The sequence below is a fragment of the Narcine bancroftii genome, chromosome 8, assembly GCF_036971445.1.
Source record: "Narcine bancroftii isolate sNarBan1 chromosome 8, sNarBan1.hap1, whole genome shotgun sequence".
Classification (NCBI taxonomy): domain Eukaryota; kingdom Metazoa; phylum Chordata; class Chondrichthyes; order Torpediniformes; family Narcinidae; genus Narcine; species Narcine bancroftii.
Genome location: NC_091476.1, coordinates 65,987,448 through 66,008,655, shown reverse-complemented (window position 1 = coordinate 66,008,655; position 21,208 = coordinate 65,987,448). Strand labels below are relative to the sequence as shown.

At 51.3% G+C, this 21,208-nt stretch overlaps 1 protein-coding gene across 1 annotated transcript; it reads left to right on the top strand.

Moving 5' to 3' along the window:
* Positions 1–201: 201 nt before the first annotated feature.
* Positions 202–20,995, top strand: LOC138740796 (transforming growth factor beta-2 proprotein-like). The gene is made up of 7 exons (XM_069893898.1): positions 202–1,679; positions 10,397–10,560; positions 16,237–16,369; positions 16,555–16,665; positions 17,260–17,425; positions 17,898–18,051; positions 19,639–20,995. Exons 1-7 carry the CDS (start codon positions 1,343–1,345, stop codon positions 19,795–19,797), a joined length of 1,224 nt encoding a protein of 407 aa, XP_069749999.1. The 5' UTR covers positions 202–1,342; the 3' UTR covers positions 19,798–20,995.
* The last annotated feature ends 213 nt before the right edge of the window (positions 20,996–21,208 follow it).

The following is a 21,208-nucleotide window of genomic DNA, read 5'->3' as shown; positions in this document are numbered from 1 at the left end:
CTCCGTCTCTCCTCCTCCTTTCCTCCTCCTATGCCCCTCTCCTTCCTTCTCTCTCCCCCTCGCTCTCTCCCCTTTTCTCCCTCTCCCCCTCTCTCCTTCGCTCTTGCTCTCTCTCCTCCCCCCTCTCCCCCTCCCCATCCCCCTCACTCCTCTCCCTCCCTCTCTCTTCTTCCCTCTCGCTCTCTCTCCTCCCCTCCCTCTCTCTTCCCCTCTCTCTTGCTCTCCCCCTCCTCCCCCTTTCTCTCCTTCCCTCTCTCTCTCTCTCTCCTCTCCTTCCCCTCCTCTCTCTCCTTCCTCTCTCTCTCTCCTCCTCCCCCCACCCCTCTCTCCTTCCCACCCTCCCACCGCCACTGCGCGGATGGTATCCGAAAGGGCCGCCTTCAAACCGCGGAGTTCTCTCTCTCCCTCTCTCTCTGAGCCCAGCCCCGCGGGCCGGGGAATCCCAGGGATGCGGACACCGGTGACTCCACAATAAAGTGCGTGGGGTCGGCGACGGGCTGCGGAGAGTCGGGCAGCGAGCGAGCGGGGGACGTGAAGGGAAGGAGGCAAAGGTGAGAGAGAGAGAAGGGGACAGGAGGGGAGAGAGAGAGAAAAGTAAGCTGACGTGGGGTAGAGAGAGGGGGAGATAGTGAAAAGGAGAGAGAGGAGGAAGGTGGAGAGGAAGGAGAAAGTGGAAAGAGAGATAGAAGGAGACAGGAGAAAGAAAGGTAAAGTGGAGAGATAGAAGGAGACAGGGGAGAGAAAGTGAACAGGGAGAGATAGAAGGAGAGTGAGAAAGGTGTGAACAGGGAGAGAGAAGGAGAGAGAGGTGTGAACAGGGAAGATAGGTGTTAACAGGGGAGAGAGAGAAGGAGAGAGAAGGTGTGAACAGGGAGAGATAGAAGGAGAAAGGTGTGAACGGAGAAGATAGGAGAGAGAAAGGTGTGAACAGGGAGAGAAAGAAGGAGAGGGAAAGGTGTGAATGGAGAAGATAGGAGAAAGAAAGGTGTGAACAGGGAGAGAAAGAAGGAGAAAGAAAGGTGTGAACAGGGAGAGAGCTAGAAGGAGAGAGAAAAGTGAATAGGAAGAGAGAGAAGAGAGAAAGGTGTGAATAGGGCAGGGCAGAGAAAAAGGTGTGAACGGTAAGAGAGAGAAGGAGGAGGTCGGGGAGGAGAGAGGAGACCGGGGGGAACAGAGGGAGAGGAACAGGCTGAGGATACAGGAGGGTGGGCGAGTGGTGACCGATCGCCGCAAGCTCATCGCTTCCTTGTTGAGTGACCTTCTCCCGGGCACTTCTGACCGGGTCCTGTCCGGAACCCACCACACCCCACTCTCTCCACCCCTCCCCTCTCACCAGGAGCTGATGTCGCTCCCCCTGCTGCTGATCGTCCTGGGCTGCGCCCGGCGGGCTGAGGCTCTCTCCACATGCCAGGCACTGGAGCCCGACCTGTACCGGTACCGGCGGATCGAAGCCATCCGGGGGCAGATCCTCAGCAAGCTGCATCTCTCTGAGGCCCCCGACCCTGATGACCTGCCGGATGAGGTGCCACTGGAGGTACTGCTTCTCTACAACAGCACCCGGGATCAGCTGAAGGAGAATGCCCGGCGCCGGGACGCTCTGTGCCAGCACAGCGCCAGCCTCCAGTACTATGCCCAGCAGATGTATCGACTCGACATGGTCCCTGCGAGCTTCCGAGAAAGTAAGTACCGACTTTGCCTAGAGCAAAGCAGCACAGTACAGGCCCTTTGGCTCTCGACATTGGGCTGGCCTGAATATTCCTTCCAAAAAAACCCTCCCTATTTTCCTAAATGCCCTTAAAGTTTCATCCTCCACCACCATTCCTGGAAAGGGGCTCCAGGCCCCCGCAACTCCCTTATTAAAAATAATTACCCCTGAACTTCCCTCCCTTCCATCCTCTGGGTGCTTGCCCATCCCACCCAGGGAAACAGGCGCTGGCTGTCCACCCTGTCTATGCCTCCCATCCTTCTATGCTCCAAAGTGGTAGGTCCCAGCTCTGTGCAACATTTCCCAACCCAGGCCTCACGTCCGCTCCATAGCTCCCAGTAATGGGGTGACCAGGACATTGAACACTGAGTGCGGACTCGCCTGAGTTTCATAGAGCAGAGAGTGTTACCTCGCTCAGAGGGCGAGAGGGATCCAGGCCCATAGATTTCCCAGTGGGGGAGGGGGGTCCCTCCCCAAAGATTTGTAGAGATGCAACGTGACCTCTCTACCCCTGAACTCAATCCTCCGACTAATGACCCATAGGCCTTCGTAACGATGTTTTAATATAATACATGTAGGATCGCATTCTACGAAGTGACGTATTAAGATTTTATTCAAATCTTTGATCAGTTTGTTGTTCCATTAAACAAAACATTCTTATTTTCATGAGATGCAATAAGTTAATTACAAATAACAGCCATCAATTTACATATGATGATCACTGAAGGGGCTGGAAATGGTTAAATTGAACCTCATTCAATTCCGATTTCTGATTTATTGTCAGCACTTGCACGACCTCTTGTATAGCCCTGAGGTTCCTCTCTCCTGTGGGCATGGCAGAATTTACCACTAATTGGCAGTGCAAAAAACTACACAGCATTTGAATGTGTAAATAATCAACTGTAAAATGAATGTGAACGAACTGACTGTACGATACAGGAAAATCAGTAAAGTGCACGTCAGGGCCCTTAAATGAGTCCCTGATTGAGTTTGTCATTGAGGAGTCTGATGGTGGAGGGGGAGTGGCCATTCCTGAACCTGGTGGGGTGGGTCTTGTGGCACTGAGAACTCTTTCCTAACGACAGCAGTTAGAACAGAGTGTGTGCTGGGTGGTGGGGATCCTTGATGATTGCTGCTGCTCTCTGACGGCAATGTCCCCTCTAGATGTTGGGGAGTGTTTTGCCTGTGATATCCTGGGGTCCACTACCTTATGGAGGGCTTTACGCTCGGGGGTATCAGTGTCCCCCATCCCAGACGGTGATGCAGCCGGTCAGCACATTTTCCACCGCACCTCTGTAGAAATTTGCCAGGGTTTCCGGCGTTGTACCGAACCTCCGCAAACTCCCGAGGAAGTTGAGGCACTGACGGGCTTTCTTCACAATGCCATTGTGTGTTGGGTCCAAGATAGTAACTTCCGAGAACGTAAATGTGCTCACCCTCTTCACCTCTGATCCCCCAATGATCATTGGGTCGTCCACTTCTGGTTTTCCCTTCTTGAAGCCAACACCTTGGTTTTGGTGACATTGAGTGTGAGGTTGTTGTTGGTGGACTGTTCGGCCAAGTTTTCAATCTCCTTCCTGTACTCTGACCCATCCCCTTCCTTTATACAACCCCCAACTGTGGTACCGTCGGCAAATTTGTAGATGGGTGTTGTTGTCAAACCAAGCTGCGCAGTTGTGGGTGCGAAGTGAGTAGGGCAGGGAGTGGTGGTCTGATGGGGACTGTGGAGGAGATGTTCTCACCGATCCCCACTGACTGTGGTCTGGAGGTGAGGAAATTCAGGATCGAGCTACACAGCGGGGTGTCAAGTCCTAGGTCTGGGAGTCTGCTGATCAGTTTTGACAGGACGCTGGTGTTAAATGCCGGACTGTAGTCGGGGACGAGCATCCTGCTGTCCAAGTGCTCCAAGGCTTTGTGTAGAGCCAGTGAGATGGCATCCGCCACAGGCCTGTTGCAGTAACGGGCGGACTGGAACAGATCCACGTTGCCGCTCAGACCAGCCTTTACAAAGCTCGTTGACAAACTCTCCAGATGCTTTAATGTGAAGATCCACACACAGAGCAGAGTTTATTACAGAATAATGTACATATTTAGTGAATAAATTTAGTTTATTACAGAATAATGTACATATTTAATGATGTGCAAATGTGGCATTTGGAAAAAAAACGACTAACCCAGTGGTTCTCAACCTTTCTCTTTCCACTCACATCCCACCTTAAGTATTCCCTCTACCATCGGGGCTCTGTGGTTAGTAAGGGGTTGATTAAGGTGGGAAGGTTGAGAATCACTGCTCTAGACTAGATTGTTACTGAAATAAATGGCTTGAGAAAAATTGTTGTTGGCCCATTTCCTTTGGTAGTTCTGAAACCCTGCACATAACAAGTCCATGAGGGACAGTTAAAACAGTGGGTTTCAAACTTACCCGTATCCCACCTTAAGCAATCCCTTACTAATCACAGCGCACTGATGGCAAAGGGATTACTTAAAGCGGGATGTGAGTGGAAAGAAAAAAGGTTGAGAACCACAGTTTAATAAATAAAAATAGTGCAAGAAAAAGTCAAAGTCAGGCAGGGTCTTTGGTTCATTGATTGTTCAGGAAACTGATGGCAGCGGGGAAGAAGCTGCTATTGTGCTCGTCTTCAGGCTCCTGGATCTTTTCCCCAATGGTAGCAGAGTGAAGAGGGCCTGGCCTGGGTGCTGGGGGTCTTTGAGGATGGAGGCTGATTTTTAAGACACTGCCTCATATCAACGTCTTCGGAGTGGAGTCTGGTGCCTATGATGTTGCAGGCTGAGATAACAACCCTCTGGGGTTTATTCCTGCCCTGAGAGTTGGCGCCTCCGTCCCAGGCAGTAATGCGACCGGCCAGAATGCTCCCCGCGGTACCACCTGTAGAAGTTTATGAGTCTCAAGCTGAACACAAAATATAATTTCAGATTTTCTGCCTCACATAGGAAGTTGGAGAAACATTAACTGCTGTTGAATTTAGCATGTTTAATCGCATAATGACGCTGACGCATTCGCCCAACTGACCTAAAAAATGTTCTGCCGCTGATTTTCATTTGTACTCAGCATCTGATGCCTCTCATGTCAGAGTCCAGCAACAGTCGACCGGCACCAATGGGTTCCAGTCGCCCCGATTCCAGGGCCGCAACATCTTGGTGAAACCCTTTACCATGTTCATCGCTGACTACACCAAGATCAGCAGGGAAGATGTGCGAATGCAGAAAATGAATTTTCAATGAGGTGCTGCATTTCGTGGCTTCGTGCACTTGAAGTAGGCTTAAAATATGGCAGGAAATCACAAAAATGGGTTATATCTAAAAAAAATAGGTACGTGACAGGAAACTTTTAAGGTGATTTTCGTGACCAGCAGCCCCAAATCCATAAAATAGATGTAACAGTGTTCAGGAAGAAAAATCCTCATTGTCCAGCATTATTATACAAAAGTGGGCCTCCATTAACTGTGGGATCAAGCTCGAGAGCCGTAAGGTAATGCTGGAGCGACACATGACCTCAATTAGACCCCCACTTGGAATATCATGTTCAGTTCTGGTCACCCCACTCCTGCAAGGATGGGGAGGCCATAGAGAGGGTGCGGAGGAGATTCACAAGGATGCTGCCTGGATTGGAAGGCACACCTCCTGAGGAGAAGTGGAGAGGACTTGGTCTTTTCTCCGATGGGGTATGAGGGGAGACCTGAAAGGGGTGTACAAAATGATATCATGTGGATGGCCAGAGGCTTTTATTTCCCCACACGAGGGGACATCGATTTAAGGTGCTTGGGAGCAAGTGCAGGGGGAGGGGGCATAAGAGGTAAGTTCTTCACACAGAGAGGGTGGTGGGTGCATGCCGGAAACAGTGGGAGAGGCGGGGACAACAGGATCATTGAAGAGACCATTAGATACGGTGGTAAGAGCACACACAAAGTTGGAGAAACTCAGCAGGCCAAACAGGGCCCTTTTATGTAGCAACGGTCAAGACGTTTCAGGCTTGAGCCCTTCTTCAAGGTATGACCATTATATGTTGTAGGTACATGGAAAAACGGAGGGTTGTGCAGTTGGGAATCGTTTTAGAGACTTGTTCGAGAAGGTTATTGGGTCAGCACAACACTGTGGGCTGAAGGGCCTGGACCACACTGTAGATTTTCATGTGCTAAATATGTCTGCTGTGCTGAAAGGGCAAACCAGGTACGAATTAAAAGAATAAATCATGAAATAAGCATATTTTGCATGATATTTCAACGATTATCCGAAATGGTCAGGACCAGTTAAAAACAGCCTGGTTGCAACAGCAACTCGTATGTATCAGTGTTTAAACACCAACAAATGACAAGCAAAGGCCTTTAGAGCATTAAAATAATGTTAGATTCTCACCCAAACAATGCTGGCCTCTGCCGATTGCCAAAACCTCCCCATCGAGGCTCCAGTTCCTGCTGCCGGGAGCCCAAGGTCCCCAGTCAGTTCAGCTCCAAAGATGACATTCCGGATAAATGAGGATTTCAGATAATCAGAGTTGTACTGTAAATGCAAGTAATTTTTAGAATATAAGTATACCATGAGATTATAATATCTAACTTAAATTATGAAAATAAGTACATTTTGCACAAGATATTAAAATAAATGCATATATTTAAAAATATCCATATGATTATAATATATTTTGAATAAATTATGAAAATAATTATATTTTGCATTAGATATTAAAATAATGCAAATATTATTTTGAAGTATACCATTATTTATATCATAAATAAATAATAAACATTATATTGTGCATGGAATTATAACATGAGCAAAATAAGATATAAAAATGATCAGGGCATGAATAAGATTATTAAATATTTGATGAACATTGTTATGGGCCCAGAGGTCCCCAAAACCCAGCAGCAATAGAAATTCACTAAGGCAAATGGTTACTTAAATAAAAGTTGCTTTTAATTATCTTTAAACTTAAAAACAAGATCAAACTCTAACTTATTACTATTAACTTAATGCTCTTCTAATTCTAAGCGCATGTGTGTGTAATGTGTGTGTAAGTTCAGAAAAGTTATTTGATTCACAGTCCAATCTCACTTCTCACTCCTCCATCTTCACCGGTATCAGGCAATTATTATACTGTGCACAGAATTTACCATTTATGAATTTTCACCAGGCTCTGGTGCTTAAATGGTTACCACTCAGGAAGGTTCTTGTCGGTTCTCAGAGAGAGATTTGTTGCTCATTGGACACAAACTGATTCCCTCCGATCAGCCACTTCAGAGTTTTGCCGAAGAAACTTGCCCCATCAGGGTTTTCCAAATGATAACCTCTTCTTCTGCAGGTCACCTCTTGTTTCCCTTATTTCAGGTGAAATACTCTAGCCAACCAATTCCTTTTGTAAGGACCACAAGGGTTTTCAACAGGCTGAACTCACAACTCATAACCCATCTTCGAAAATGGGGTTTAAACAAGCCAGCAGGTTGCCATGACTGCAGAAACCAGTTCTTTCTCTCCCTTAGAGAAAGCCTGTTTGATCTCTCCTCTCTCTCTCTCTCTCCCTCCTGTTTGCAAAACCACATGACCTTCTGAGAATAGCAAACTGCAACCAGACGGATAGCAGAACCGGGCCCAAACTTCTGAGCCCGTTCATCTGTTGCTTTCAAAACCTGCTTTTGAAATTCTTTAGCGAAGCAGTCTCCTTGTTTTATTGTCTTTGCAAAGGCTCTCAGTGCCTGCATAACTGGCTTCAGCCAAGCTCTGGCATTTTAAATGAGATCTGTTCGTGTTTGTTTGTGACCTACTCCAAAAAAAACCCATAATCTATCTCCTTCAAAAACATATAAAATATGATATAATCTGTCACTACATACACAATATTCAAAGAATATTCTGAACAAAACACTGTGAAATTAATTTAAAGACATCAATGTGTAAGTCTATATTGTTCATTGGTAAATTCTGAAAGATTGGAGACGTTGTGGACAGTGAAGAAGGTTTTCAAAGCTTGTGGAGGGATCTGGACCAGCTAGAAAAATGGGCTGAAAAATGGCAGATGGAGTTTAATGCAGACAAGTCTGAGGTGTTGCATTTTGGAAGGACAAACCAAGAAAGGACGTATACGGTGAATGGTTGGGCACTGAGGAGTGTGGTAAAACAGAGGGATCTGGGAATTCAGATACACAATTCCCTGAAAGTGGCATCACAGGTGGACAGGGTTGTAAAGAGAGCTTTTGGCACATTGGCCTTCATAAATCAAAGTCTTGAGTACAGCAGTTGGGATATTAAGTTAAAGTTGTATGATTAAATTTGGAATATTGTGTGCATTTTTGGTTACCTAACTAGGAAAGATATCAATAAGATTGAAAGAGTGCAGAGAAGGATGTTATCTGGACTTCAGGAACTGAGTTACAGGGAAAGGTTAAACAGGTTAGGACTTTATTCCCTGGAGTGTAGAAGAACGAGGGGAGATTTGATCGGGGTGTTTAAAAATTATGAGGGGTCAGACAAAGTAAATGTAGACAGGCTTTTTCCCACTGAGGGTGGGTGAGGTACAAACCAGAGGACATGGGTTAAAAGAGTGAAAGGGGAAAGGTTTAGGGGAACTTCTTCACTCAGAGAGCAGTGGTGGGGGTGTGGAATGAGCTGAAATGGTGAATGTGGGCTCAATTTGAACATCTAAGAGAGATTTAGATGAGTACGTGGATGGGAGGGGGTTACGGAGGGCGATGGACTGGGTGCAGGTCAGTGGGATGAGGCAGAAAATTAGTTTGGCAGAGACTGGGGGAGCCGTTTCTGCGCTGTAATGTTCTGTGGGAAAATAAGTACACTGGGCATGTATAATATGCAACACTTCTGAAAATCGCACATTGCACGCGGTTTTACAAAACAAAGAATACATTTTGAACAGTCACTGTGCAAATAGTTTACACGTTAAACACAGTTCGGAATAATTGCACAAAAAGTTGCAAAATATATTTGTACAGTTTGAAAAATGGGCAAAATAATATATAATAAATGAAAATGTGTAAAAGAAAGATAATTAGGTGGCAGAAGTTATGGATAATAATGATATAAAAGCAGGAAGTTTGCAGAGGTTGGGTTAAACCCTGGCAAATTCCAACAGAGGGGCAGTGGAAAGTGTGCTGAGCAGCTGCGTCATGGCCTGGTACGGGGGATACCAGTTCCCCTGTGAGCGTAAAGCCCTCCAAAAGGTAGTGGGCAACATAACGGAAAAAACCCTCCCCACCGTTGACAGCATCTATGGAGAATGCTGCTGTCAGAGAGGAGCAGCGATCATCGAGGACCCACACCACCCAGCACTCGCTCTGTTCTCGCTGCTCCCATTAGGAAAGCGGTCTTAGTGCCACAAGACTCACACCACTAGGTTCAGGAACAGCCGCTACCCCTCCACCATCAGACTCCTCAATGACAAACTAAATCAGGAACTCATTTAAGGACTCTTACTTGTGCACTTTATTTTGTTCTCTCTATATTGCACAGTCAGTTTGTTTACATTCATTACCTGTTTCCTGTTCTTTATTTGTTTACACATTTACACTCTGTACAGTTTAATTTTTGCCCTACCAATTAGTGAGAATTCAGCCACGCCCGCAGGGTAAAAGGAATCTCAGGGCTGTATGTGATGTTGCATACGTATTCTGACAATAAATCGGAAATCTGAAGATTTTTCCACTATCCTGCCCCCGCAACACCCTGCACTGCCTTGATAGAAGGCCTTCGCTGCTGCAAAGGATTCTGGGATGGTTATTCCTCTGTGGTGGTGTTCGTGGTGGGTGATGAGAGCCACTGTCCCTCATTCCCCAGATCAAATGCTCTCGGCGAGCTCTACTTAGAGGAAGGGTGTTGTGGTGGGGGGGGGGGGAGGGGGGAGGGGAGAGATGATCTTCACTCTCAAATCCCAGCAACATGTACACCCTCCATAATGTTGGGGACAAAGACACTTTTCCCCCCTTTATTTGCCCCTGTGCTCCACAGTTTTTAAATTTGTAATCAAACCATTCACATGCGATTAAGGTGCAAATTCCAGATTTTATTCAAGGGTATCTATGCACATTTTGGTTTGACCATGTAGGAATTACAGCCCTTTTTATACATAGTTCCCCTCATTTTCAGCCACCATCATGTTAGCAATGGTCTATTTTTCATACTTTGTTGGATATCCCTTGCAGAGAACTGGTTGAAGACATCACCAGGTGCTGAGAATCTTCCCTCTGCCAGACCTCTACTGCAGCCATCCTCCAGCTCCTGCTGGTTTCTTTAATATACTTGACTGTTGCTCTCTCCCAAACATTATGGTGCCCTGAAATGGAGGAACTGAGGAGCGCAGGGGCAAATGTCAATGAGGGTTCTGTATGGGTCTGGATTGATCTACCGAGAGTAACAGAACTCACTCAAAACATTTCTAAGGAGGGACATTATTCTCTCTCTCTCCCCTTTCTCTCAAATCTCCCTTCCCCCCTCTCCATCCCTTTTCACTCATTCCCCCTCCCTGCCCCTTATCTCTGTCCCACTCCTTTAATCTCTCCATCTCTTCCCTCACTCTTTTCCCCTCTCCCTCTCACCCACTATCTCCCTTCTCTCACCCCATTCCCTCTCCCCTTCCCCTCCCTCTCTCCCCTTTCCTTCTTCCCTCCCTCTCTCTCTCTCCCACGCTCTCACACACTCTTTCCCCCTCTCGCATCCCTTCGCCAGATATGATCTCCACCAGCCTCTACAACCCGTACTTTCGGCTGGTCAACTTTGACCTGGTGACCCTGGAGAGGAATGTGTCCCAGCTGGTGAAGGCGCAGTTCCGCCTCTTCCGAATTCGACACCAAAAGGCAAAAGTGGCCGAGCAGAGAATTGAAGTGTACCAGGTAATCCAGGGGTGAGGGGCTCATTGTCTGGGTAACTGAAGGGTGAAAGGTAATTGACCAGAAAACCGAGGGGTGAGGGAGTTCATCGCCTGGGTAACCAAAGGGTCATCGATCGGGTAACCAAGGGATGGGGATAATCGACAGGGTAACCGAGGGGTTAAAGGTCATTGACCAGGTAACTGAGGGGGTGAAAGGTAATTGACTGGGTAATCAAGGGGTGAAGGATGATCATCCAGGTAACCGAGGGGGTGAAAGGTCATTGACTGGGTAACCAAGGGGTGAGGGGTCATTGACTGAGTAATCAAGGGGAAGGGAGGTCTGGTTGATTAGGGGAGGAAAGGGATGGATGGAAAGATGAGGGAGTGAGGAAGAACATGCACAGTGAGAGGGGAGGAAGAGATTGATAGCATAGTTAAGAAGGCCGATGGGATAATCTATGGGACTGGGTGGGCCCGGACCTGCTGACAGGACAGTTAAGAAGGCCTGTGGGACGCTGGGCTTCATTAGTCGAGTTCAGGAGTAGAGGGGCCAAGTTACAACTCTATAAATCTCTGCTGAGACCTCTCTTAGTGTTCAGTTCTGGTCACCTTGCACCTTGTTACAGGAAGGATGTGGAAGCTGTGGAGAGTGGGCAGAGTAGATTCACCAGGACGTGGCCTGGATTGGGGAAACAAGTCTTGTGAGGCAAGGTTAGCAGAGCTGTGGCTTTTTGGAGTGTAGAAGGATGAGAGGAGACTTGATCGAGGCCAACAAGATTATGAGAGGCTTAGACAGGGTGGATGGCCAGCGCCCGTTTCCCAGGGCAGGGTCAGCAAACACCAGAGGACATCTGTACAAAGTGAAGGGAGGGAAGTTTGGGGGTAAGTTTATTTTACACAGAGTTGTGAGGGCCTGGAATGCCTTACCGGGGGATGGTGGTGGAGGCTGAAACATTGAGGGCATTTAATTGACTCAAGGATGGAAGAAAAATCGAGGTTTATGGAGTAGGGAGGGTTTAGTACTTTTTTAAAGGAATATATGGGTCAGCATAATATCAAGGGCCGAAGGGCCTGCACTGTCATATTCTATGAAACCGGAGCACTCATGTGAATCCCACGCAGACATGGGGTGAACATGCAAACTCCTTACACACAGCGCCAGATTTGAACTCCGGTCACTGGCACTGTGATGGCATCACGGTGACCCCCTATGATGGCAGCATCGCCCATTCGGATGTTATTTTTCCCAGCGATTTCACTCTTTGTTCCAACGGATGGAGAGAAGGGGGAGGGATCGATGCAGAAAGGAGGGTGTGATGAACAGGAGAGAGGGGGGAAGGGAAGAATGGCTGATGGTCAGAGGGACGGAGGGATGAACAGGGAGGGACAGAGGGAGGGAAGGATGAACAGGGAGAGATGGATAGAGGGAGGGAGGGATGGATAGAGGGAGAGAGTGAGGAAGGACAGAGGGACGAACAGGGAGGGACAGAGGGAGGGAAGGATTAACAGGGAGAGATGGATAGAGGGAGGGAGGGATTGTTAGAGGGAGAGAGTGAGGAAGGACAGAGGGAGAGAGGGATGAACAGAGAGAGGACAGAGGGAGGGAGGGATGGACAGAGGGAAAAAGTGAGGAGGGATGGAAGGACAGAGGGATGAACAGGAAGGGAGAGAGAGAAAGTGGGATGAACAGGGAGAGACAGATAGAGGGAGGGAGAGAGTGAGGAGGGAGAGAGGGAGGAAAGGATGGAGGGATGAACAGGGAGAGATGGATGGAGGGATGAACAGGGAGGGAGAAAGGGAGGGAGGGATGAACAGGGAAAGATGGACAGAGGGAGAGATTGGGGAGGGATGGAGGGATGAACAGGAAGGGAGGGAGGGATGAACAGGGAGAGATGGACAGAGGGAGGGAAGGTCAGAAGGAGAGAGGGAAGGAAGGATGAAAAGGGTGGGACAGGGGGAGAGAGGGATGAACAGGGAGAGACAGACATGGGAGGGAAGGAGGGAGGAACAGGAAAAGGAATGGAGGGACAGACAGAGGGAGGAGGGGCAGAGGAATGAGGGAGGGAGGAGGAAGATGGAGGGAGGGGAGGGAGGCAAGACATGAAGGAGGAAGAGAATCAGAGAGTGAGGAGGGTTGGAGGGAGAGAGGGAGGGAAGGAGGGATGAACAGGAAGGGAGGGAGGGATGAACAGGGAGAGATGGATGGACAGAGGGAGAGAGTGAGGAGGGATGGAGGGAAAGACAGAGGGATGAACAGGAAGGGAGGGACAGAGGGAGTGAGAGAGGGATGAACAGGGAGGGAGGGACAGAGGGAGTGAGAGAGGGATGAACAGGGAGGGCCAGAGGGAGAGGGAGGGATGAATAGGAGAGACAGACAGAGGGAGGGAGGGAAGGATGGAGGGAGAGAGGGAAGGAGGGATGAAAATGCTGGGACAGGGAGAGTGGGATGAACAGGGAGAGACAGACATGGGAGAGGAGGAGGCGGGAGGAACAGGAAAAGATGAACGGAAGGAGGGACAGACGGAGAGAGGAGGGGCAAAAGAATGAAGGAGGGAGGGGAGATGGAGAAATGAGGGACAGAGGGAGTCAAAGGGAGTGAGGAGGGATGGACAGAGGTAGGGAAAGAGAAGGGAGGGAGGATCGGAGGGAGAGAAGACAGCAGAAGAGGGAAGAGAATCAGAGAGTGAGGAGGGTTGGAGGGAGAGGGAGGGATGAACAGGGAGAGATGGACAGAGGGAGAGGAGGAGGGACAGAGGGAGGGAGGGAAGGATGGAGGGATGAACAGGAAGGGAGATAGGGAAGGAAGGATGAACAGGGAAGGATAGAGGGAGGAAGGGATGAACAGGGAGAGACAGACAGAGGGAAGGAGGGATGAACAGGGAGAGACAGACAGAGGGAGGGAGGGATGAACAGGGAGAGACAGACAGAGGGAGGGAGGGATGAACAGGGAGATGGACAGAGGGAGGGAGGGATGAACAGGGAGATGGACAGAGGGAGGGAGGGAGGGATGAACAGGAAGGGAGAGAGGGAGGGATGAACAGAGAGGGAGGGAGGGACAGAATGAGAGACAGACAGAGGGAAGGATGGAGGGAGAGAAGGAAGGAGAAATGAAAAGGGTGGGACAGAGGGGTGAATGGAAAGACAGACATGGGAGAGGGGGAGGAGGAATGGGAAAAGATAAATGGAGGGAGGGAGGGACAGGGATGGACAAACAGAGGGAGGAGAGAGGGACAGACAGACGGAGGGAAGAAGGGAGGGAGAAGGAGCAGAATCCAAGGACCTGCTAGTGTTGGCTGCATTAAAACAATGGTGAGGGTCCAAAGTTGGATGGGGGGAGGAGAGGAAGGAACCCCATGGGAACGATCAGTAAGTAGATGAACCGATCCCTCTGAAAACAGGAAGGAAATATTGAGACTCAGGAAGATATAAGTGGGAGAAGCCAGGGAGTGGTGGTGGATGATTACTTCTCAGACTGGAGGCCTGTGACCAGTGGTGTTGCCTCAGGGATCAGTGCTGGGACCATTGTTGTTTGCCATCTATATCTTTGATCTGGATGATAATGGGGTAAATTGGATCAGCGTTGGCAGATCAGGCGTTGTGGACAGCGAGGAAGGTTTTCAAAACTTGCAGAGGGATGTGGACCAGCTGGAAAAATGGACTGAAAAATGACATGGAATTTAATGCAGACAAGTGTGAGGTGTTGCATTTTGGAAGGACAAACCAAGGTAGGACATACACGGTGAATGGTCAGGCACTGAGGAGTGTGGTAGAGCAGAGGGATCTGGGAATACAGGTACACAATTCCCTGAAAGTGGCGTCACAGGTGGACAGGGTTGTACAGAGAGCTTTTGACATATTGTCATTCATAAATCAAAGTCTTGAGTACAGGAGTTGGGATGTTATGGTAAAGTTGTATAAGACATTGGAGAGGACAAATTTGGAATATTGTGTGCAGTTTTGGTCACCAAACTACAGGAAAGAGATCAATAAAATGGAAAGAGGGCAGTGAAGATTTACTAGGATGTTCCCTGGACTTCAGGAACTGAGTTACAGGGAAAAGTTAAACAGGTTAGGACTTTATTCCCTGGAGCATTTAAAAATGAGGGGAGATTTGATCGAGGTATTTAAAATTATGAGAGGGGCGGACAGAGTAAATGTAGATAGGCTTTTTCCCACTGAGGATGGGTGAGATACAAACCAGAGGACATGGGTTAAGGGTGAACGAGGGAACTTCTTCACATAGAAAGTGGAACAAGCTTTTGTGGGCTCCGTTTTAATGTTTAAGAAGAATTTGGAAAGGAGGAGTATGGAGGTTGCAGGTCAGTGGGACTGGGCAGAGTAATAGTTTGGCACAGACCAGAAGGGCCAAAGGGGCTTGCTTCAGTCCTGTAACTTTCTCGGGTTTGCATGAGTGGCCAACACAGTTTAATCCTGAGATGTGGCCCAGTTCCACGTCTTGGCCGGCAGAATCACAGTGGGAAGATGTTGAGTGATGAAGGGGGAATTCCGATTTCTGGCAGGAAGGCATTGAAAAGCCACGGGGTGGGGGGGAGGGGGATCTTGGGCTTGCAAGCGAGACCGAGACCAGGAGGGCATGGAGGTTGGTACACAACTCTCGTCAGACCACAGTTCGGGCGCCAGGTCCACATCTGGTCACCGCCTTACTGCAGAGATGTGGTTGCATTGGGGAGAGTGTAAACCAGCTTTCACAGGGAGAGACCCTTTGAAGGGGAGGGGAGGGAAGGGGAATGGGTGGGGGAAAGTGGGACAGACAGGGAACCAGACTGGGTGACCCCCTCCGAAGGAAAGTGGATGTGGGGAAGGTGGGGCAGACAGGAAACCAGACAGAGAGAGCCCCCTCCAGGAGGTGGGTGTGGGGAAGGTGGGACAGATAGGGAACCAGACAGGTCAAGCGTTTGATCAAATTCGGAGAGAATCCTCTATGGCAGAGGGAGGAGAGGGGTTGTTTACCCTAGAGGCTGGAGGGGGTATTGGGCGAGAGGGTGGAGGGGATATTGGGTGAGAGGGCAGGAGAAGCACAGTCAGCCTTGACCCCTGACCAACTCCGGGTTCGGGCATCGCTTCCTGCCCCTCCCTGCCTTCTGAAGCAGGCCGCCTCCTAGCCCAGGCCTCTCATCCTGGATGCAGGCCCTGCATCTGCAGTCAACCACCTCCTGGGGCCTGGGTCCCGCTCTCTGGTTTCAGGCCCAGCACCTCGAGAAAGCCGCCTCCTTGAACAGGCCTTGCATCCATCCTTCCTCTCCTGTAGTCCACCTCCTTGCCCACGCCCCTGACTCTCTAGTAGACTGATTCTTTGCCAGGCCTTGCATCCTTGCCTGGGCCTTGCTTCTCTAGTAGGCCACCTCCTGGTCCAGGCCTCACATCCTGGACACAGGTCCTGCCTCTCCAGGTGTGGGCCTCACCCACTAGATCCAGGCCCCGACCCTGATGGCAGACTCCAGCCCTGGACCCTGGCAGTTAATGGCAGCGTCAGAGGCCACGGGGCATCTCCATGAAAGTGAAGGTGATCCTTTCCCCCCCCCCCACAAGGGAAGGGCCTGAAGCTGGGGTTTGAAGCTGAAGCTGCCAGGGTTTGTCCCAAGGTGGCATCCGCTGGGTGGTTGGAGGGGTGGGAGGGAGGGTGGGAGCCAGGAGCTGTCCATCTCGCTGCTCACTGGCCTCCCATTGCCTGCCCCAGGTTCTGAAGGGCCGGGACCCTGCCTCGCCCGCCCAGCGCTACGTGGAGAGCCGGGTGGTGAGGCCCCGGGCAGCTGGCGAGTGGCTGTCCTTCGACGTCACCCAGACGGTCAGCGAGTGGCTGCTGCACCGAGGTAGGTGCTGGGGCGGCACCCGAGGGTGTCAGGGGCACTGGATGGGTGGTGGTGGGAGGGGGCAGGAGGGTTAAGAGGGGGGAGGGCAGACCTTGTTCGGGAGTGGAGTGGGGTGGGGGTGGGGGTGGGGGAACAGTCCTGCGACACCCCCACTGACGAAGTCACATCTCCCTCCACCCCCACAGACAAGAACCAGGGGTTGAAGATCAGCGTGCATTGTCCATGCTGCACCTTCATCACCAGCTCCAACAACATTGTGCCCAACCGCACCGAGGAGCTGGAGGCTCGCTTCGCCGGTGGGTGGAACCCCCCTCCTCTGGCCCCCTCCCCATCCCTGCAGATTCCTCCCACCACTTTCCCCTCTCCCTCCGTCCCTTCACCCACTCTGTCCACTCTCACTCCATCCCCTCCCGTTGCCTCTCCCACTCCGTCCCTTCCCACTCTGTACTCTCTCTCATCCCCTCCCCATCCGTCCACTCTCCCCCTCCCAGTCCATCCCACCCCCTCCCCTCCCCCTCCGGTCCCCTCACACCCCTCCTTCAAAATCCCCCTTCTGACTCCTCACCCTATGATCCTCCTCCCTGTTTATTGGCCCAACCTCGCCCCCACACTCAACTCCACCGTCCTCCTGGAGAGCCAACCCTCACCCCCTCTGGATCCCCTACCCCTCACCAAACCCTCCCCCCTCCCCCCACCGGAACATACCCCATCCTACTGTGCAGCTTGGGATACCCCATATTACACAGGAGGGGTTGCAGATCACTCTCTGTGGGTGTCTGGTGCACAGGAGGAACCCACAGGGAAAACTCCGCCCCGGGACAGGCCGGCGCTGCTTCTCACTGCCCACCAGTTGACCCGCCGCCCCCCCCCCCACCCCCATTCTGCCACAGGGATTGACGACGACCCCTACAAGGAGTTCCGGCAGGAGAGGCTGCAGCAACTGGCTGCTCATCGCACCCCCCACCTCCTCTTCACCCTCCTGCAGCCCCTCCAGGCTGAGGCCAGGAGCAACCAGCTGAGGCACAAGCGGGCGACCGACGGGGACGTCTGCTCCAAGTGAGGGGGTGGGAAACGGGGGGGGATGGTGGAAGGGCATAGGGTAGGGAGGGGGAAAGAGAGGGGAGGGGCGTAGGGTAAAGAGGGGGAGGGATGGTTAGAGGGAAAGAAGGGGAAAGAGTGGAGAGAGGAGGGGGTAAGGAGGTTGGGGGGAGGGTTGAGGGTGGGAAATGGGGAGGGGAGGGGAGAGGGGATGAGGAGAGAGTGGGAGGGGGTGGAGGGGCAGGGGAGAGAGAAGGCAGAGGGGAGATAGGGTGGGGGGTGAGGAGAGGGATAATGTGGGGTGGGAGATGTCGGGTGGGAGAGGGGAGAGTGGAGGACAGAGGGGAGGGAGGTGGGGAGAGGGCGTTTGAGAGAGGGGTGAAATGGGAGGAGAGGAGGCAGAGGGGTAATGGAGGGGGTGGTGAGCAGGCCGTGGGGTGTAGGGGTCCGGCCCGTGAGTAATGAACCCCTCCTCCCCCCTCTGTCTCAGGTCCCTGGAGGAGGAATGTTGTCTGCACAACCTCTATGTGGATTTCCGGCGGGACCTTGACTGGAAGTGGATTCGGGAACCCAAAGGCTACAAGGCCAATTTCTGCGGTGGACCCTGCCTGTATCTGTGGAGCTCGGACACTCTGCGCGGCAAAGTGAGTCCGGCGCTGCAGCCGGGAGATTCCTCACACACGGCAGCTGGTCGGGGGGGAGAAACATCGAAGCCCGGAGACCATCCTACTTCCTGGCTTCTAATCCCATCATTCCCGTTACACACGCGCGCGCACACACATTATCTCGATACACACAGGCACGCGCGCACACGCATAACACGATAAAGGACCAGAAGCAGGCCATTCGGCCCATCAAGTCCGCTCTGCCTCTCCACCCTGAGCAAAACCGTCCACTTCGAGTTCCAAACCAGCCTTTTCCCCATATCCCGATCCCCTGACTAATTAGATCCCTGTTAATCCGACCTCCGCCACTGTAGGTGGCAACGCCCTCTGGCCACAGAAATTCCTCCTCCTCTCCGTTTTAAATGGGCACCTTCTCATTCTAAGACCGTGCCCTCATATCCTGGATTCACATTTTATTCATATCGACTCTGTCCAGTCCTTTCAGCGTTCGAAAAGTTTCTGTGAGATCCCGCTCATTCTTCTCTACTCCAATGAATAGAGTCGAAGACCTGATAAACACCCCTTGTACGTTGGCCCCCTCATTCCCGGGACCATCCTGGTCAATCTCTTCTGTACCATCTCCTCCATCAGTACATCCCAAAACTGCCCACATGTACTCCGAACGAGGCCTCATCAGTGCCCCATGGAGCCTCGTCAACACCTCCCTACTCTCATACACGATTCCCCTCGAAATGAAGGCCAACATAGCGTTCGCTTCCTTTACTGTCGATCCAACCTGGTGGTTAACCTTTAGGGTATCCTGCACAAGGACCTCCATCCCCGAGTCCCTTTGCACTTCCCAATTGTCCCCCCGCCCAAATAATAATCTGCCTGTTTATTTCCTCGTCCACAATGTCCAACCGTATGTTTCTCAACCTGCCATTTCTTTGCCCCTCCCCTAAACTGTCCAAGTCTCTGCGACTGTTCGGTTTCTTCAACACTTCCTGCCCCCCAAGCTTCTGACACCTCCTGCAAAAAAACCCACAGAATCGGGGGCCCAAAGTGTCCCCCAGCGCACGTCCAGGATTGTAGGTCGATTGGGTGCAATTGACTGGAACCCCGGTCCCAGTTGCTGGCACTGTCGAGGGGTTGGACTAACCGCCACGCCAACAACTGGAGGGAAAGAGACCAGATGGGTCGAAGTCAGGCATCGGACCGTCAGATTCAAGGGCAGTTCCCTTGCCACTGTCATCGGGCTCCTGAATGACCCTCACCCGAGCGTAATGTTGCTGCCTTTTCTCCGTTACAACTGATCGCTCACTCTGCGGAATGTCTTGCCTTTTCCGCTCATTGGTTGAGCCCCCGGCCCGCAAATGGGGCAGCACGGTTGGCACAACCCAGCGACCGGGGCTCGAATCCCATGCCGTCTGTAAGGAGTTTGCACTTTCTCCCGTCTGCTTGGGTCTCATCCCACCGTTCGGAATGTACCGGGGGGGTGTAGGTCAATGGGTGCAATTGGGCTGCATGGATTCGTGGGTTGGAAGGATCTGATACCGTACTGCATGGCCAAATTTAAAAACGCCACGGGCTCGCTCTCATGCCCCCATTGTTCTCTGCTGTTGACAGATCCTGAACCTCTACAGCTCGAGGAATCCCAAGGCCTCTGCTTCCCCCTGCTGCGTGGCCAATGACCTGGACTCGCTGGCCGTCATGTACTACGTTGGTCGACGGCCCAAGGTCGCGCAGTTGTCTGACATGGTGGTGCAGTCCTGTAAGTGTAGTTAGGCCAGGGGGAGGGGGGAGAGGAGAGGAGGCAGGCTGTGACAGTGGGAAGGGTGGTGGGGGGGAGTGCGCGCAACATTGGCAGACCAAAGCGCTTGTCCATCTCCCCACTCACTCCACCACCACTGCTCCCTCCGCCATTGGACACTCATGTTTGTCCCTTCCCCTGCCACTGGAGGTCTGGCGTGTCAGTCACGTGCCCCACCTCCTCTCCAATTGGAGAGCCAACAAGGTGTCCAGGCAGGCAATTGGCCAAGCCTCACCCAATGGGACAAACTGTCCTGGTTCCAGGTCCCACCCCATAGTTAACGCTGATAGAGGCCATTCAGCCCATCGTCTGGGTACTGATCAAAGGAAAAATTTGCTTTCAAAGATAAATTATTTTTGTTAAAGCGCTTTGGAGCTCCGATATCCAGAATAGGTCATAGGCATGGGGAGGGGGAGGGTAGAACCATAGAACTCCACAGCACAGAGACAGGCCCTTCGACCCATCTATTCTGTGCTGAACTATTATTTTGCCTAATCCCAATGAACTGCACATAGTCCATATCCCACAATACCTCCCCCGTCCAAATTCTTAAATGTTAAAATTGAGCCCACTTTCACCTCTACAGCTCGTTTCACACCCCCACCGCTCTCTGTGTGAAGACGCTCCCCCTAAACTTTTCCCCTTTCCCCGTGGCCTCTGGTTTGAATGTCACCCTCCCTCAGTGGGAAAAAGCCAGCCTACATTTACTCTGTCTGTCCCCCTCATAATCTCCCCTCTTTCTTCTACACTCCAGGGAATAAAGTCCCCACCTGTTTAACCTTTCCCTGTAACTCAGTCCCTGAAGTCCGGGCAACATACTAGTAAATCTTCTTTGTCCCTTCCTGTAGTTCGGTGACCAAAACTGCACACCATGCCTCAAATTTGGCCATGCCAACGTCTTGCTCAACCTCACCATAACGTCCCGCCAGTATGGGGGAGGGGGGGTGGGGGGGGGGGTCAGGTCTGAAAAGGGAGTGCGTGCCCTCTTGATCTCTCTCCCCACCATTCCGGCAGGCTAGAAGGGTGCGACCCCCCCACCCACGTTCCCAGAAATCACTGACACGTCAGAGAGAGCATTTCCCACCCACATCCCCCTCTCTGGGGCCCTTGGAATATGAAGGCTCTCTGTACATCGAGAGCCCAGGTCCTGGGGAGGGTGAGGAGATGGAGGAAAGGGGTGGGGTCTGGAAGGGGGGGGGTGAGGGGTTCATCCATCACCTCAGCCACAGGGAAGCTGCTGACAGCCCAAATACCGAGGCCTCAAATGACCCATCTCTCTCACTGATCTGCAGTTTTAGTATTCCCTGTTATTTGCGCGGGAATCATTATGTGTGTGTGTCTTTTACATGGTTTTGTTATGTTTTACACTCGTGACATTGCCTGTAA

What these genes read in the sequence shown, in the direction of transcription:
- LOC138740796 (XM_069893898.1), top strand. Translation starts at nt 1,343, where the DNA reads ATGTCGCTCCCCCTGCTGCTGATCGTCCTGGGCTGCGCCCGGCGGGCT. An exon ending in CCCTGCGAGCTTCCGAGAAA is followed by an intron (nt 1,680 to 10,396) that starts GTAAGTACCGAC and finishes TCCCTTCGCCAG; the next exon opens with ATATGATCTCCACCAGCCTC. An exon ending in CGGACACTCTGCGCGGCAAA is followed by an intron (nt 18,052 to 19,638) that starts GTGAGTCCGGCG and finishes TGCTGTTGACAG; the next exon opens with ATCCTGAACCTCTACAGCTC.